Source organism: Eschrichtius robustus, chromosome 14 (genome assembly GCF_028021215.1).
Source record: "Eschrichtius robustus isolate mEscRob2 chromosome 14, mEscRob2.pri, whole genome shotgun sequence".
Classification (NCBI taxonomy): domain Eukaryota; kingdom Metazoa; phylum Chordata; class Mammalia; order Artiodactyla; family Eschrichtiidae; genus Eschrichtius; species Eschrichtius robustus.
This window is the reverse complement of record NC_090837.1, coordinates 39209630-39226088: the sequence shown is the minus strand read 5'-3', so window position 1 is coordinate 39226088 and position 16459 is coordinate 39209630. Positions and strand designations below refer to the sequence as shown.

The 16459-nt window shown below is 35.1% G+C and overlaps 1 protein-coding gene across 2 annotated transcripts in view; it reads right to left on the bottom strand.

Annotated features, from left to right (window-relative positions):
- Positions 1-4644: 4644 nt before the first annotated feature.
- The window catches only part of MIB1 (MIB E3 ubiquitin protein ligase 1), a 117023-nt gene continuing 105208 nt past the window's right edge, over positions 4645-16459 (bottom strand). For both annotated transcript variants that reach the window (XM_068562325.1, XM_068562324.1), the window contains exons 19-21: positions 14458-14571; positions 12938-13038; positions 4645-10443 (exon numbers count right to left, since the gene is read on the bottom strand). In XM_068562325.1, the coding sequence (XP_068418426.1) occupies positions 10303-10443; positions 12938-13038; positions 14458-14571 (356 nt within the window). In that variant the 3' untranslated portion in view covers positions 4645-10302. The remainder of the gene's footprint in view (positions 10444-12937; positions 13039-14457; positions 14572-16459) is intronic.

Below are 16459 nucleotides of genomic sequence, written 5' to 3'. Positions count from 1 at the left end.
ATTTGGTTCAAAATATCTTTCAATTTCTCTTGAGACTTCTTTAAGCCATGTTATTTGGAAGTGTGTTGTTTAATCTCCAAGAACTGTGGGATTTTCCAGCTATCATTGATTTCTTAATTCTATGGTGGTCTGTGAGAATACTGTGTATGATTTCTCTTCTTTTGTATTTGTTTCACTTATTCCTTCTCTCTGAAAATCTTCCTTTAACACTTCTCGCAAGGCCAATCTACTGGCAACAAATTTCCTCCATTTTTATTTCTCTGAAAAAGTCTGTTTCTCCTTCACTTTGAATGATAATTTCACTGGATACAGAATTCTGGGTTGATGGGTTTTTTTCTTTCAACACTTTAAATATTCTGTTCCACTTGAGTGGTGTCTAAAGAGAAGTCTAATGTAATATATTCGCTCCTTTATAGGTAAGGTTTCCCCTTCCTACTCCAGGCTGCTTTCAAGATTTTCTCTCCATCTTTGATTTCCTGCAGTTTGGATATTATATGGCTGTATGTCTATTTCTGGTATTTATCCCACTTGGTGAGTTTCCTGCATCTGTGATTTGGTGACCATCATTAATTTGGGGGAATTCTCAGTCATCATTGCTTCAAATATTTCTTCTGTTCCTTTCTCTCTTCTCCTGGAATTCTCATTAAACATGTTATACCTTTTGAAATTTTCCCACAGTTCTTGGATAGTCTGTTCCATTTTTTCATTCTCTTTTGCTCTCTGCATTTCAGTTTTGGAAGTTTCTATTGACCTCTCTTTAAGTTCATTATTCTTTCCTCAGCCATGTCCAAGCTACTGATAAGCCCATTAAAGGCATTCTTCATTTCTGTCACAGTGGTTTTTTTTTTTTTTTGTCATTGTTGGTGTTTTTGTTTTGTTTTTATCTCTAGCATTTATTTTTATTAATTTTTTTAAGCATTTACTTTTGATCCTTTAGAGTTTGCATCTCCCTGCTTACTTATCTTTTTGGATGCTATTTACTTTTTCCATTAGAGCCCTTGTCTAGGAGTTAGGTTGTGTTTACTGTTTGCTGTGGCTGTACCAGAGGCTAAAATTTCTGGTGTCCTTGCTTTTGTCTCCATTATTGTCTTTGGGTTTCCCTAGAGACTTATTAAATAAGGTCTGAAATGGGCTGTTCTTTCAGTTGTAGTCCTGTTATTATACAGGAGCCCTCTTGATGCATGGGGGGTAGAATGCATTTGACAGTCCTATGATTAGGTCTCAATCTCTCAGTGAGCCTCTGCCCCTGAGCTGTCATCTCCACAAGTGCTTCTCAGTATTTTTTTTTTTTTTTTCCCTTTAGGTGAGCCAGGAAGGTTACAGTGGGCTGGAGTTGGTTATCTGCCTTCCCCCAAGCAGAAGCCTAGAGTGGACTGGAGTTGGGTATTTTGTCAGTTAGGCTCTGGCAAATAGTTTCACTTAAGGGCAGGCCTTGTTAAGGCTAACAGAATGTTCTGGATGTATGGTTACTTCCTCCCTCCCCCTACCAGAAGCACAAGAGGCTTTTTCTCTGATCCTCATTGTGAAAATCTGATAGGCCTCCTGGCGGTAAAATTCACAAAAGTATGGGGACCATCCTGGAATTTTAATTCTTAAGTTTGTCCACACTGAGCCTCCAGCAATTCAACAATTAGAGTTTAGGGTTTCCTATCCTGACACCGAGTCCAGCAGTGGTTTTGGCACCTGGCCATCTGCTTCAGGAAGCTGTGATTCTCTGCATCAGCTGCCTGTCTACCATTTTTGAAGCAGGGGCTTGTCCTGTGACCTCAATTCTCTGGTGGATCAAAGAAGAGGTTAATTTTCTGTTCATTTCAGTTTTTTTTTCTTGTTGTGAAGACAGGGGTGTCAACTTGAGAGCTCCTTACATGCCAGACTGGAAACCGCAAGTCCAAACTTGTTTGTTAAAGGAAAGTAACTATTGAGGTAATATGTAGGCAAGATTGAAGTGGGAAGGGGCTGTCATAGTGAGACCAGGTAGAACGCTTCTGAAATTATCCACGAAGAGTTGATGAGTCCTTGACAAAAGCAGTGGATCCAACAAATAATTAGATGTGATAAAAGTAGTCAAATATGACTGAAGTTTTTAGTCTAAGAAACTGGATAATAAAGATAATACTATTAATTAACACAAGTGTATTGCACATAGTCAATTTAAGGTTGGGACATATTAGGTTTGAGGTGCCTGGATATCTATTAAAATATGCCCCAAGTTAAGCTGAAAATAAGAATTTTAGGATATAGAATCAGGAATCTTCCAAACATATAGATAGTAACTGAGCCACAGTAATGAGATCATTGATACAGAATACAAAGATGAATAAGGAGCAGCATGTAACATATCAGCATATTCATAAACTAGGGTTATCATTAACGCTTTCCTCTAGAAAACATTCAGAATTTTGAGCAAATTATTTGAGATTCATCCCATATTCATACGGGAACTGCCTGTATACCAATTCTGTTAATCGTGGCGGATTTAAGTTAACCTTTCAATGAGATCTTATCAGTTCTCTAAATCTACTGTTGAGAACATTTTTCTCCACATGTAGTAAATACAGGCCCAAATTCCCATCTATACCTTGGTGGGCAGAATAATATCCCATCCCCCAAAAGATGACCTTGGAACCTATGAAGATGTTATGTTACATGGTAAAATGAAATCAAGGTTGCAGGTGGGTTAAGGTTGCTCATCAACTAAAATTAAAATAGAGATTATACTAGATTATCCAGATGGACCCAATGCTGTAACAAGGATCCTAAAAAGTGGAAAATTTCAAGAGGCAGAAGAGGCATTGTCAGGGTGAGGCAATGTGAGACTCAACTGGCCATTGCTGGCATTGAAGACGAAAGGGGACCAAGGAAAATGGGCCACCTCCAGAAACCAGAAAGAGCAAGGAAATGGATGTTCCCCAAGAGAATCCAGAAAGCCCTGACAGCAACTTGATTTTAGCCCAGGGAGACTCGCGTCAGACTTCTGACCTCCAAAGTCCTTACTGTGTTAAGCCACCACCTTCACGGTAATTGACACAGCAGCAATAGGAAACTAACACAATACTCCTGTACTATTGCATACATATTAAGGGCATATAATCTTTGTGAACTTCAGTCTTTCTTCAGTATAGGTTGGCCATGGTCAGTAGCCAAAGGCATTCTGATTAGATTGTTTCTCTATTTTTGTATTAAATCGGGGTTAACTTCACCTATAAAAGCTTTTCCCAAACTGTATGTCAATGTTCCACTCAAGATATAAATTGGTGTTCTGAGGAAGTAAAGAAAAGAGAAAGGAAGTGACATCAATAGTCTTAAATATATGAGAAATAATATTTATATATTGATTGAAAATCTGCCTTTCAGAAAGTTGCCATATCTAAGAATGCGAGGACCTGGTATGAAGGGGTATTTTAAGCATGAACGTATGACATCTGATTAGAGCATCAGTGCAAAGGCAGCAATGCCCAGCGGTCGCAGTGATGCGTCATCAACTCAGGGATTGACGGTCACTGTTCCAGGCCTTGTCTTTTCGTATCATGTTTATCATCATTTTGTCCTTAAAATAAAAATAAATTTATCAATTAGTTTTGTTATAAAGAGAAAAACTATTAGCCAAATGATCATTCTTTAGCAACTAATTTATCTGAGAGATCATTTTTGGTGTTCTACTTTAATCCGTGCACTCATTCTGTCCTATAAACCCCTATCACTGCTCTGCAATGCACCATTTAAAAGTTTTTATTATTAGTAAGTCTGGGAAATGCTACACTATAAGACTAACAATTTTAACTTCTGTGAAGGATGAATAACTATCAATGATAAAAAAATAGAAAGCAGATTTTCTAAAATGGCTTTATTTTAAAAACCTATACAGTTTTGATTTAATAAAAAATATTGCCATGAAATATCTAATTATACAGCAACAGAAATAAACCCCCAAATACAGTTAATTAGAGGTTATCCAAAAATAAATTCACAATTTTAAAGTTGGAATACACATGCTTTTTTTCAAATAAACAATTTTAAAACTGTTTCAGATGGTTTTCCTCTTAAAACATCCAGGCTACACATACTTAATCTTTTGAACTAAAACCAGACAACCTCTCAGTAACTTCACAAATTAAGTGTTTCTATTAACCTGAAAAAGAAAATAACCTCCAAACCCTTCAATTACTGATTTAGTCACAAAATGCTAAAAAAGCCAAGTAACTCATTGTTTTAAAATGTGTACCTCTTGAAAATGAAATCTACATCTGAGTTGTGAAGCATAATAAACTTTTTATAGAAGTTGAGCCTTCATGACTAGTCAATTTATTTTCTATCAAGTGTACCCTATTCAGATTACTTTCACAATATCTCTTAATCCTGAAAGAATGTGAGGTGTTAAAATAGGAAAACCTTCTTTGGCCCTATAGATAGAGAGGTACCTTAAATGTAAACAATTGCAATGAGAGCCTTCTAGATGTGGGCACCTATGTCTTGTATAGAGTTGGAGATGTATTTCCTTGTTTCTCAAAGACACGATAATCTCCTTCCCAATAATAAAAGATTTGATGTACTGCGATTTGTTTTCAAATGCCATAACAATCAAAATTCATGTATACATCTATAAAGAATAGTTTCAAAAGATCAGAGAAAAGCATTATATAATGATATTATATCATAGAGGCTTTATTAATGGTAAATGTTTGCATTCATTTTTAAAAGCTTAGCTCTTGCTAAGCATTTTTAAGCAAAAGCTAATAAATGAGAATCATTTGCCATACAAAAACTATATTCACAAACAAGACTTTAATCAAGTGAAAGCTAAAAAACACTGGAAAAAATACAAAACACTGCTGAGTCGATTAAACCGCCTTCTATCGCTAAATATATTTAGAATGACACAAGCATATTGAACAGAAAACCAGTTTTGTGGACTCAGTCTAAGTAAGACCAGCGTTAAGAGTGTCATGCAATTCACGATTTTCTTTAAAAAAAAATTTTTTTTAAACCAAATCACTTGAACAAAAGGCCTTCTTTTCATCTGAGGGGAAGACAATCTGTTTTCCAAACAGATTCTCCTTTTATACTAAAATAGCAAACTGTATGAACTCTAGCTCCCCTTCCCAGGTGCTACTTATACGTGACTTTGCATAATGACTTAACATAGAAGTACTTTCCTGTTAACAGTGTCATGGCCATAAATAATCCAGTTAAAAAAAACCAAATGATCAAGTGCAAATCTAAGAAAACTTCCTTTAAAGAATTACCCAAACCCAGCACACAAGCAGGATCGCTATTACACAAGCTAAGAAGTACAACTTATGAACGTGTGTATGATGATAAACGCACACGAAAGACCACCTTCTATAAAGTTTTAGTAGTGTTGCCAAGTTAATAATTCTTTCAAGGCACTGAAGAATTATGTAGATGGATTTTCCAAAATATAACTAACAATTGCTTAAATTGTTAAAAAGCCCTGAGTCAGAACTTTCAATAGCTTCCTGAAATTACAGATTTCAGACACAATGGCACATTTGTTTATTGTATAGAAAATTACAAGACCATTTTGCTTTTTGGAGGAAAGAAGTAATGTTTATGAAACAAAATCAGATAGACTGCACAAGAAAAGTAAAATACTCAGCAATATTATCTTTCTTACACATTTTGTGTCAATTGTAACTTGTAGTTACGGATTTAGGCACCAAATTGATGTGGCAAGTCACCTTTCTTGTACCTACTGCTTCCTCAACAAAATACAAATCTCAATTTTAACCTCAGGTTTCCATCTCCTCCTTAATCACAAATATGAATAAATGCTGGAAAACTAATACTCTGACAGACAAAGAGGTAGAAAATGCCAAGGTAGCAATTTACAATTTTAATTCACCAGTTCTACTAACTAGTTCATATTTTTATACTCTAGTTTCACCCACTACAAACCATTTATCAGCAAATTGAGGCTCAATCTAAAAAATTTTCCCCCTCACTGCAGCAAAGCAATGTATACATGAGACAGCATTAAATAGTTTTTCTTCAAATTTAATGTTTTGAAGAAGTACAACTGTAATTAATACTGTTATAGTTTTATATATATGTTAAAGTTCCAAGGCTATACATGATTATCAAGTAATATCAGTAAGCATTCCTATCATAATATTCAAGCAAATAAAATTAGGTTGCCTTTTTGAGAGAAAAATACATTTTGAAACAGTTACAAGTAGACTTAAAGAAAACTGACATTTTCAACAAAGAGGCACACAAAATTTGTGAAAATCTATTACCTTCCCAATTTAGTACAAATTCAAAGCTAACCTAATTCTTATGTTTAATGTGTTTCTCCCCTCTGGCTCAAAATGAAATAAGAAACCCTTCTAATTAAAAGATATTTAAAAACTACTCAATTACAACTGATGATAATTGGGAGGGAGGGGAGAAATTCTGTCTCCCTCAGATTTGGTATTTACCATCACTTTAGATCCTGCAAACACAAACAAACTCTTAAGATAATTCAGGTGTTTCTTGATTTATACTTAATCAAAATTCTATTCCACTGGAGGAGGGAGAGGGGGGTTGTTGCTTAATGGGTACAGAGTTCCAATTCTGCAAAATGAGAAAGTTGTGGAGATCTGTTTCACAACAACATAAATATACTTAACACTACTCAACTGTGTGCTTAAAACTTGTTAGGATAGTAAATTTTATGGTTTGTGTTTTTAACCACAATTTTAAAAATGCAAAAAATTCTATTCTGAAATTCAATTTTTACACAAATTATTCCTATAAATATTTTAGATACTCTGAGAGGGTAAGTGGATAAGTGCTTTTCCTTTAGGATTTTTTTTTTTTAAAGCAAGCTGTTCTAAAGTCTATAATTTCCAAAGCAATCATCAATTAAACTACACTAAAAACTGCCTGAAAGACCCTTTATTCAATTGAATATACTCTCTACACTTACTGCTTTGATAAAATCTACATGATCCCCATTTTTCTCTAAACTCAGAAACTGACTTTTCTTTCTTACTTACTGCAACCCCTGCCATCCTCCCTATCCAACACCATCACCAATTGTCCTAGTTCGTAAGGTTAAATATTTCTTAGGCCAAAAGGGTCCAAAACTCATAATAAACAAAGAACAGCAATTGGGCAACACATAACTAGACAGTCTGTTTCTACCATGTAAAAATGGCCTAGCAAGCTCTGAAATTTGAATTGGATAAATCTTCAGCAGCATGCATTGCAATATGCTAAAACGCTCTTACAGGCTAAAGCCATCAAATATATAAATTTACGAAAGTTATTTTCAACATTATCAATTAATTTTATGCCTCAGTAGCTAGATGGTCAATCTGCAATGTTTAAAATTACAAATAACCAAGCATAATTTGGCCAGCTAAACTAAAACACTTGTGCAATATAATATTCCTATACTAATACAAAATGATCTTCTCTTGAAAACCTTTCTTGCTCCCAACAAAATTAAATATGTATATAGTATAAACAGTAAGAATGTTAAATTATGTGAAGAAAAACTATTAGAATAGCACCATCTGGTAAGTTGTATCTATGTTTTGGGTAACAGAGCTGACAATGTTAGGAGAATAAAAGAAAAAAATGTGGTAGGAGTGAGGGGGTACAGAGAGGGAATCCAAATACTACTTAATGACAACTCTTCCAAAACATTAGGAAGCAATGTTATCAGTGTCTTTAGGTCTCTTCCTTTTGAAGGGAATACTTCAAATATACAATGGCTGCATGATAAATTCTGTATGTGCTTAGAAGCTGACAATTTTTTCACTGTTGTGTATCTTGCCCCTGAAGCTCAATAAATATGTTTTTGAATGAATGCATGTCAGTTTTGTTTTTTTTTAAACGAATCTAGGAAAAGCAAAAGCTCTTTTGAGGCACAAGGTAAAGAGATGATAATGACAAGGAAATATCCTAATTGGGAAAGTACTGCTGAGACATATAATAAGAGGTAGCAGTTTCACAGAGTTAGAGCAAAGTCATTAAACAATTAAGTTCTTAATCTTATTCTCTCTCACAAACTGAAAATAAGTTTAAAATAATTTTTTAGGTGCTTAAAAACATGAATAGAGAAACATTTTCTTTTCACTAGACAAATTTCAATGTGGTACAAACACAGAAGCACTATAGTTATAGTGACTTTATGACTTTTGTAATAGTTTATAAGTTATTATATTTTTAGTATGGAGGAAATAAACTAGTCTGGAAGATGAAACTGCCTTTTAGGGATATAAGTTTAAGCACTGCAGCTCAGAAGACAAACAACAAGAATTTAAGTGAAGTAAAGCTCCTGACCATACAATTCTCTGGTTGGGCAAGCTATGCATGAGTCAGCTAAATGTTCCCTCCTTACAAGTTGATCTAGTGGAAAAGAGATGGGCAGCCTCTGGCATGGAAGAGAAGGAAAACCCTGACTTACACTGTTTTCAGATCTGAAAGAAAACAGTCTGTTTGTCTCTTTATGTGAACATCCTCAGACAGATATTCTATCTTTTTATAACTTCAAAATATGGCTTAATCAACAGCCTCAGTGGCTCGTTATTAGATAACTGAGTAGAGTCAATATAAATTTTCAAATTTAAAATTTATAAAAATTTTACTGTTCTAAATAAGCCACTCAGCTCAACACAGATACGGAATTACCGAGACTATAAAGCCAGGCAGCAAAGCGCACCATTGTTCTCGCCAGGACTTGCAGAGGCGGCAGCCATTAATTAGCCAGAAATACAATGCTGTGAGGGCTAGAGACTTTGTACTTTCAAATTTAGCTGTTGCAGCAGAAAAACTGAAATAAGAACAAGATTCAAAGGGGAAAAAACTTACAAAAAATTTAACTATCCTTAGGAGTTAACTTATACACAGTATATAGTAGATACTATTGTAAACAGCTGATTATTTATATAATTATAAATATATATTTATTTATAATCTAGCAGTAATGAACCCCAAAACACTTATTTATGTGTATATTCATTTTAGACGCTGAAAGACTACTCATTCCAAGGAGAAAAAATAATTAGATGTTCTAGAGTAAACAAAACAAAACCACAGGTAATCAGACATATTTCTGTAAATGTCCTAGTCATTCTTTCTAAAGTAAGTATCTATCAACTGGTTATTTACTAGGTCTTGGATATTGCTGGCAGTTGAAATAACATCCCCATTGTTAGGTATGAAGAGAGACCCTGTTCTTTATAGTAAGCTCTACTGTCTGAGAGAGAGTGGAAGCGAGGCCTATGATGAAGGTAGAATCAGTAACATTGGCAGAATTAACAGACACGGAGGAGAAAGGACCGCTGCCTCTGGACAGTGCATTACCCTTCTCGGATCACTGCTACTGAGCACATTAGAGAAGCTAAACTGAACCTCAGAGACCCAAACAGGGCAATATCATTTCACTGGTCAGATCAAGCCTGGATAAGTAACCACTGTGGAAACTGAGGCACACTTTCCACAGACAGTTTAAAAGCTGGCTGAACAAAACAGTGTACCAATTAATATAAGAAAGGCAACCGTTAACAGTCAGTTAATAGGTGCTCTTTTATTGGATGACTCCCCCCACCCCCTTCAGTTCCCCACTATGATTGCTTATTTTTCCTTTTCATGTCTATCAGTCATTTTGAAACTGGCAATTTGATTCAAGTTAAACAATTTTCCTTTGAATCCAGAAAATAAGTTAAATGCAAACTTAATATTCTCTCATTCTATATTTCCATTTACTCTAAGAATTTAGAAACAATCACTTGATAACTTTGTTATCTTAAAAAGAGAATCTTCTCTTCAGTATTCCCTTAACCATGCAGAACTTGTACTATAATTTTATTGTTTAACATACATGACATAATGGTTTGACTTCCCCCTTTCATTTGATGCATGACTTTTCTGAGTACCTGTATCAGCTCCCTGTGTAAAATCATGATAAATTGAAAGATAGCTGATCATAAGGAAGTATATCTTTTGAGGTCTAACAAATTTATAAGTTATAAGAGAAAATGCAATAAAAACAAAAATAAAAGGAGATCCTTAAAGGATTTTCCCCCTTAGAAGTCAAAGGTAAATCACCTATGAATTACATGGATTTGATGTTTCAGATTGAAAGGAAAAAACAAAAAACACAAAAAACACAGCTTCAAACACTGTTTTGTAGAGTTTTTGTTGTTGTTGTTCTGGTACATTTACAGTCTAATTACACTCTAGTAAAGAAACTATGATATTAAAAATTAATTCATTAGAACCTCCAACTAGCTCACTAAGATCTCATGACCAAATACTTTAGCTAACAAAACACACTGAGTTTTTAAGTTAATACAAAAGAATCCTTCGTTCAATAGCCTTTCGACAAATAGGACATTCACTCATTCGGTCTCCACAGAGCTGGCACGTTCCATGGCCACAAAGGAAAATCATATTCTTCAGACGATCCAAACACACAGGGCACATTGTCTGGAATGTGAGATAACAAATAAAGTAATAAATGCTGAGACATTTTCTATTTTAAAAGTGTAATATAACAACTCTGTAACATCATTAATTTTCTTTTATTGTTTTAGTCAAATAATCTTTTGTTGCTTTAAAATTTTTAAACAGTTAAAATATCATCCTTATAAAACAGAAATATTGGTTGTACTATCAGGTCAGTATAAATGGTACTATCTAAAATAAATATTACATAAAACAAATAGTATATAAAATTAAAAATTCAAATGCCAAAATCTAAGAGGAAAAGGATGAAAATAGCCCCATTCAGTCTGACTCAGATTCTCCAACTCTAGGTACTATGCTGTTCTTGCATGAAAATAACACAATGTATTGGGGGGAGGGGGGAGCAGTGAAGAGATGTTGCTGAGAACACACACATACCAAGCACCATGCTGGATATGATCCAGTCTCAAGGCCTACATCACTCCCACTTCAAAAAAGAGGAAACTGAGGCTTAGTGGGGTTAAAGACTTCCCAGGGCAAGCTATAATGTGAACTCAGGTCCACGTGGCCCCAGAGCTCTTGCTTTTAATAATGATGCTGCACTGCAATATTTTCAACGTAGACCCCCTTAGTTAAAAACAATTAACCTTAGTTACATATTGTTAAATGTAACTTCATCAACTTAGAAGAATTAAGGAGAATACGTGTGTGAAGTTTTCTAGAAAATCACATATTTACTCACAAAGCACATTTTACATTTTATATTTATAAAAACATTTTACCTTAATATATCATAATACTTCATTCTGAATTAGACCTTTCCCAAATAACACAGAAATGAAATAATTAAATAAAAATGTCTAGATTAATAAACCAGGCCTAAAGCCTATATGAAAATGTGGTAACCAACTCTGGCAATACCAGAAATCATTGTGAAGAAAACAACAGAAAAAAAGAACCACAGTCTAACTTGCTAGCTCCATTCTTCCAAAGTAAATTTTCACATTTATCCTTGAAGTTTTGAGAAGCAAAGCTGTAGAAAAACCGTAACTTTTTATTTTAAAAAGCCAAAGCAGCTTTTTAAAATTAAATTAGTTTCTTTTTCATTAAACTTTCCAGAGGTCTATGTAGTTAATTAATAACTTCCAGAAGTAAACGCATCTGTGCAGTCTGGGTTAAGCTACTTTGGATTAATATATGCTTAATAGCACATAAAATTAATCTTTGTCTTTTAAAGAGACATTGGGGTAATAGAAAGATTGGAGATTTAAAATTTAAAAAGAGACTTATTCAGATGCTTTCTCTTGGTAACCTTGAAGGGGTCCCTGAAAGAAATTCCAACATTCCACAGAAAATGAGTTTTAACTGTTTAAATACTTTAGTGATGAAATATGGCCATGAAGATTATTTAAGAATGAAAAAACTTCAGATAGAAAAGACAAGAGTGAGACTCCTAACAAGTGCATGACAACACTGATGTGACTGCCAAACTAGAGAAAGAGCACCCTTTGCTACTCAATCCTTTAATTTGATTCAATCTTCAGATTCAGATTTAATTGGTGGGTCAAATGGTAAGCTAAGGGGGAAAAAAAAGACTTTTTTACCAGATACCTAAAAATTTTAGGTAACTTTATTTTACTGTTGCTTTTATTAAATATTAAGCAGATATGAAAGAGTACTTCTGTTGGTATGTATAAGATATAAAGAACAATATAACCACCACCCAGCTTAACACATGAATATATATCCTCCTCCACCCCTCACTGATAACCACTATTCTGAATTTTGCATTTATTTACCTTTCCCTTGCTTTTCTTTATAGGTGGGTGTGGGTGGGTGTGTGTGTGTGTGTGTGTGTGTGTGTGCATCCTTTTCTCCTTTTTACTGAAGTATCACATCTATACAGAAATGTGCACAAATCATAAATGTACAGTTTAATAAACGTTCACAAACTGATCAAATGCAAGTAATCAACTTAGATCATGAAATGGCACTATCAATACTCTAGAAACTTCCCTCGTGCCCCCTCCCAGCCATCTCAGCCAAAAAAAACCACTACCCTTGATTTTAATCACCATCTGTGTGATTTTTTCCTTCCAAGTTTGCATCCCCAAACAATATCCTATTTAGTTTTACGAGACAATGACAAACTTTCCCAAGGTGTTTTTACTAATTTATATTCCCACCAGCACTGTATGAGTTACGGCTGCTAAGTATTTTGCCTAAACACTTGATATTGACAGTTTCTAACATTTTTTCCCCTCAATCTGATAGGTAGGAAAAGACACCTCAGTGTGGTGTAGCATTCTTTCATGTTGGTCACTGGTGCGTTTCCTATTTTGTAAAGTACTTGATGAAATCTTCTAATCAGACTTTGCTGATTGCAAATATTCACACAATACAAGTGATACACTAATATGAACCACGCTGACTACAGAAAACACTAGTAATTTTACAGAAGGAGATGAAATGCTGTTCTTCGAGTCACTGTTCACCATGAAGACGTCACCGTTACCTGCTCTTTAATGTCCTGTAACTGCTGCTGCAGCTTCTGCACGTCCGCATTGACATTGGTGTTATCCTTATCCTTTTGTAACACCGGAATGTTCCCACTTGCTATATAGTACAGATAAAGAATCTTAATGTTACTGTTTTGAAGCAAGAATGATTCTTTATTTCTAAAATCATTAGTTTTATTTATTAAAAACACAAGACTATTATTAGAATCCTCTTAAAAAATTTATTTTCCCACATGGACAACAGAAACAGCAGTGACATTCATGTTATACTCCTTCATTTATAATCTCTGGGGAAAAAATAGGTTTCCACATTAATTTCTAATTATATTTAACTCAGCTAGACAATAGTCCACACACAGACTTCTGGGCTTTCCAAGGCTCTCCTTGTTCTGTTATTGATCTGAGATGAGGAACTCCATGAAAGAAAGGTCATGCTCTACTAAATGGAAGGAAATTTTTTATTTCCCTTTTCCTACTCTCTAGATTCTTGGTCTTTTACTCTAGTTAATCTGTCCTCAGGATTTTTATCCTGCCCTATCAGTGATAAAGAAAAAAAGCTCTGGGCATAAGTAGCTACGCTAATGTTCTTCCTCATCTGTACACAGAACAAAGATATCAAAGAGACCACCCAGCTTATGTCTAGTGCAGAGATGAAAAATATTTTTATACAGCTGTACTACAGATGACCCTTGAACAATGCAGGGGTTAATCAACAAATAACATAGTCTGCCCTCCACATCCACGGTTTCTCTACATTCCCAGATTCAACCAACCACACACAGACCGTGTAGTCCTGTAGTATTTACTACTAAAAAATATCCAAGTTTTGGGAGTTCCCTGGTGGCCCACTGGTTAGGATTCCGGGCTTTCACTGACATGGCCCAGGTTCAATCCCTGGTTGGGGAACTGAGACCCAGCAAGCTGTGCAGCGTGGCCAAAAAAAAAAAAAATCCAAGTTTAAATGGACCCTGGCAGTTCAAACCTGCGATGTTCAAGGGTCAACTGTGCTGAAAAGGTTGAAGGTAAATAATTTACTTTTCATCTTTCCACTTGTTCACTGGGTTACACTTCAGTTTATCTACAGTTACTCTGTCACAAAGAATTACTATTCCATAAAATACTTAAACACACGAGGTAAACCTATTTCATAAAATAATGAGGTTAATACTTGTGTAAATTGAGAAAATAATTTATAATATGATGTCCTCCCACCCTAAGACACAATAAATTTCATCTTAAAAATAGCCAGCAAATCTTCTTTAAGCAAGAATACTACAATGCTCTTTATAACACACATGGAGGTTTCTTAAAAGACTAATGTCTAAAGATCCATAATCATATTACAAGTTAGAAAAATACAATTTCAGGTTTCTAATAATGTAACAAGAGCAAAACCCTACCTGTTCCTTGTAGATTCAAGTCACATACCTTCTGTTTTACAAGGAGACAGTGTACTATGAGAAGACACGTCTATGAAAGTCCCAATAAGAAAGCAAAGTTAAGAAAATCCACTTACAGATATCATCAGTGGCATCCTCTGAACTTTTCCCTCCACAACACATGATGAAGGGCACTCTTCGTTCAACTACTGCCCGACACTGCACACACTTTTTCATCAGATTAGCACAGTCTGGAAACAGCAATAGGACACTTCTCACAGAAGAGAACATCAACAGGGTGGCCTTCCTCTGCTCATTTGTCATAACTTAAATTTAACACTGAGATAAACACTAAGTTATATCAATACACAATTCTACCTTCTTAAAATGTTATCAACCTAAGAATGTATATTTTTCATTGGTAGCCTCTAGAATACAGAGCCCATCATCACGAAACTAATGACATTTTCTAATACGTTGGAATAAACTGTGAGGAGGAGGTGGTTCTGAGATTTTTTAAAATATGTAATGTAAATATTTCAAGATCTTAAGGCTTGAGAATAAAGGAGGGAGATACCCTTCATAAATTTAACTACTACCACAAGAATTACAAGGCTGCTCACATGATACTTTAAAAAAAAATACTTTCTTTTGTAAATCGCTTATCTCTTAAATTCCTAAAATATGTTGAACAATTCTCTCCCTTCTATCAAACTGATGTAATCTAACAAGGAAATGGCTTAGTGACGACTTTTTTAATGTAGCAGTCAGGAAAATATCAAAAATTTATCATAATGGACTATCTTTCTAATACCTATATATCGGTAGAATGCTTCGCCATTCCAAGAAGAAATACCCAGGCACAATTCTATGTTATGGATTATTAATACTACACCTAAAGTTATTAATTAATTATAAAATAACACAGTGTTTCAACTCATTCTTTCCCATTAGCATTTATTATGGAAAGTATACTCCATATCTTAGCCTATATACCAAGTGTCTTTGTCATTTCAAAAACAGGAAAAAAAGCAAAAACCGTGGCAGGTTGTCTTGTGACAAGACAATAAACCTTAGCAAAGCACAAAACCACCAATGTGGACAAGGGGGTCACATACTCCCAACACTGCTTATGCTGGTGGACGCAGAATAACAATTCTCTGTCAAGGCCGACCCTGTGCCGAGGCCTAAACAGAGATGGGTCTGATGCTGGCCTAGGCAAGATGCACTAGGTAGGAGCTAATGTTAGTAGATACCTGGTTTTGGGTTTGTCTTCAATCTGAGGGCAGGGTTTTTTTCTTGAATTTAAAGAATTAATTTAATTGCCTGAGTATATAATATGTAACCACAATTATTTTAAATTCTTGTAGCTATTAAGTTAGGTTGTTATATTGTTTATATAAAATCTTTCTTCCATCCCTCCAAAAGGGATGTAATTTCTCCTTCGATTATTGTGATGTGGGGCCTGGACCACCTGCTGTACTGTATACTCGAGAAAGGGACATTTTCCACCTCGATTTCATCTTCCCTAGCAAATAAATGTTTACCAATGGCCTGTAAAATGGAGAAAACTCTACTTCTTAGGTTTCTTGTAAAGATAAAAGAGGAAACACTCAAAAAGAGATTAAAATGCCTGGTACAAATTAAGAGCTCAATAAAAGTTAGCTGTTGCTCTTGTTACATTCTAAAGCAAAAATAATGTAAAAACGTTGGTAAACTCCTGGGGGAAAATATTACTTTAAGGCTCTAGAATCTGTATTACCAACTACTAACTAAAACCAGCTTTCAAGTCACTTTGGTCTCTGACAGGGTCAGCAAACCACAGCCTGCAAGCCAAACCCAACCAGTCACTTTTTTTTTTTTTGTTTTTTGTTTTTAATAGGGAGAAAGTCTTTTCTTTTTTTTTTTTTAATTTATGGCTGTGTTGGGTCTCCATTTCTGTGCGAGGGCTTTCTCTAGTTGTGGCAAGCGGGCGCCGCTCTTCATCGCGGTGCGCGGGCCTCTCACTATCGCGGCCTCTCTTGTTGCGGAGCACAGGCTCCAGACACGCAGGCTCAGTAATTGTGGCTCACGGGCCTAGTTGCTCCGCGGCATGTGGGATCGTCCCAGACCAGGGCTCGAACCCGTGTCCCCTGCATT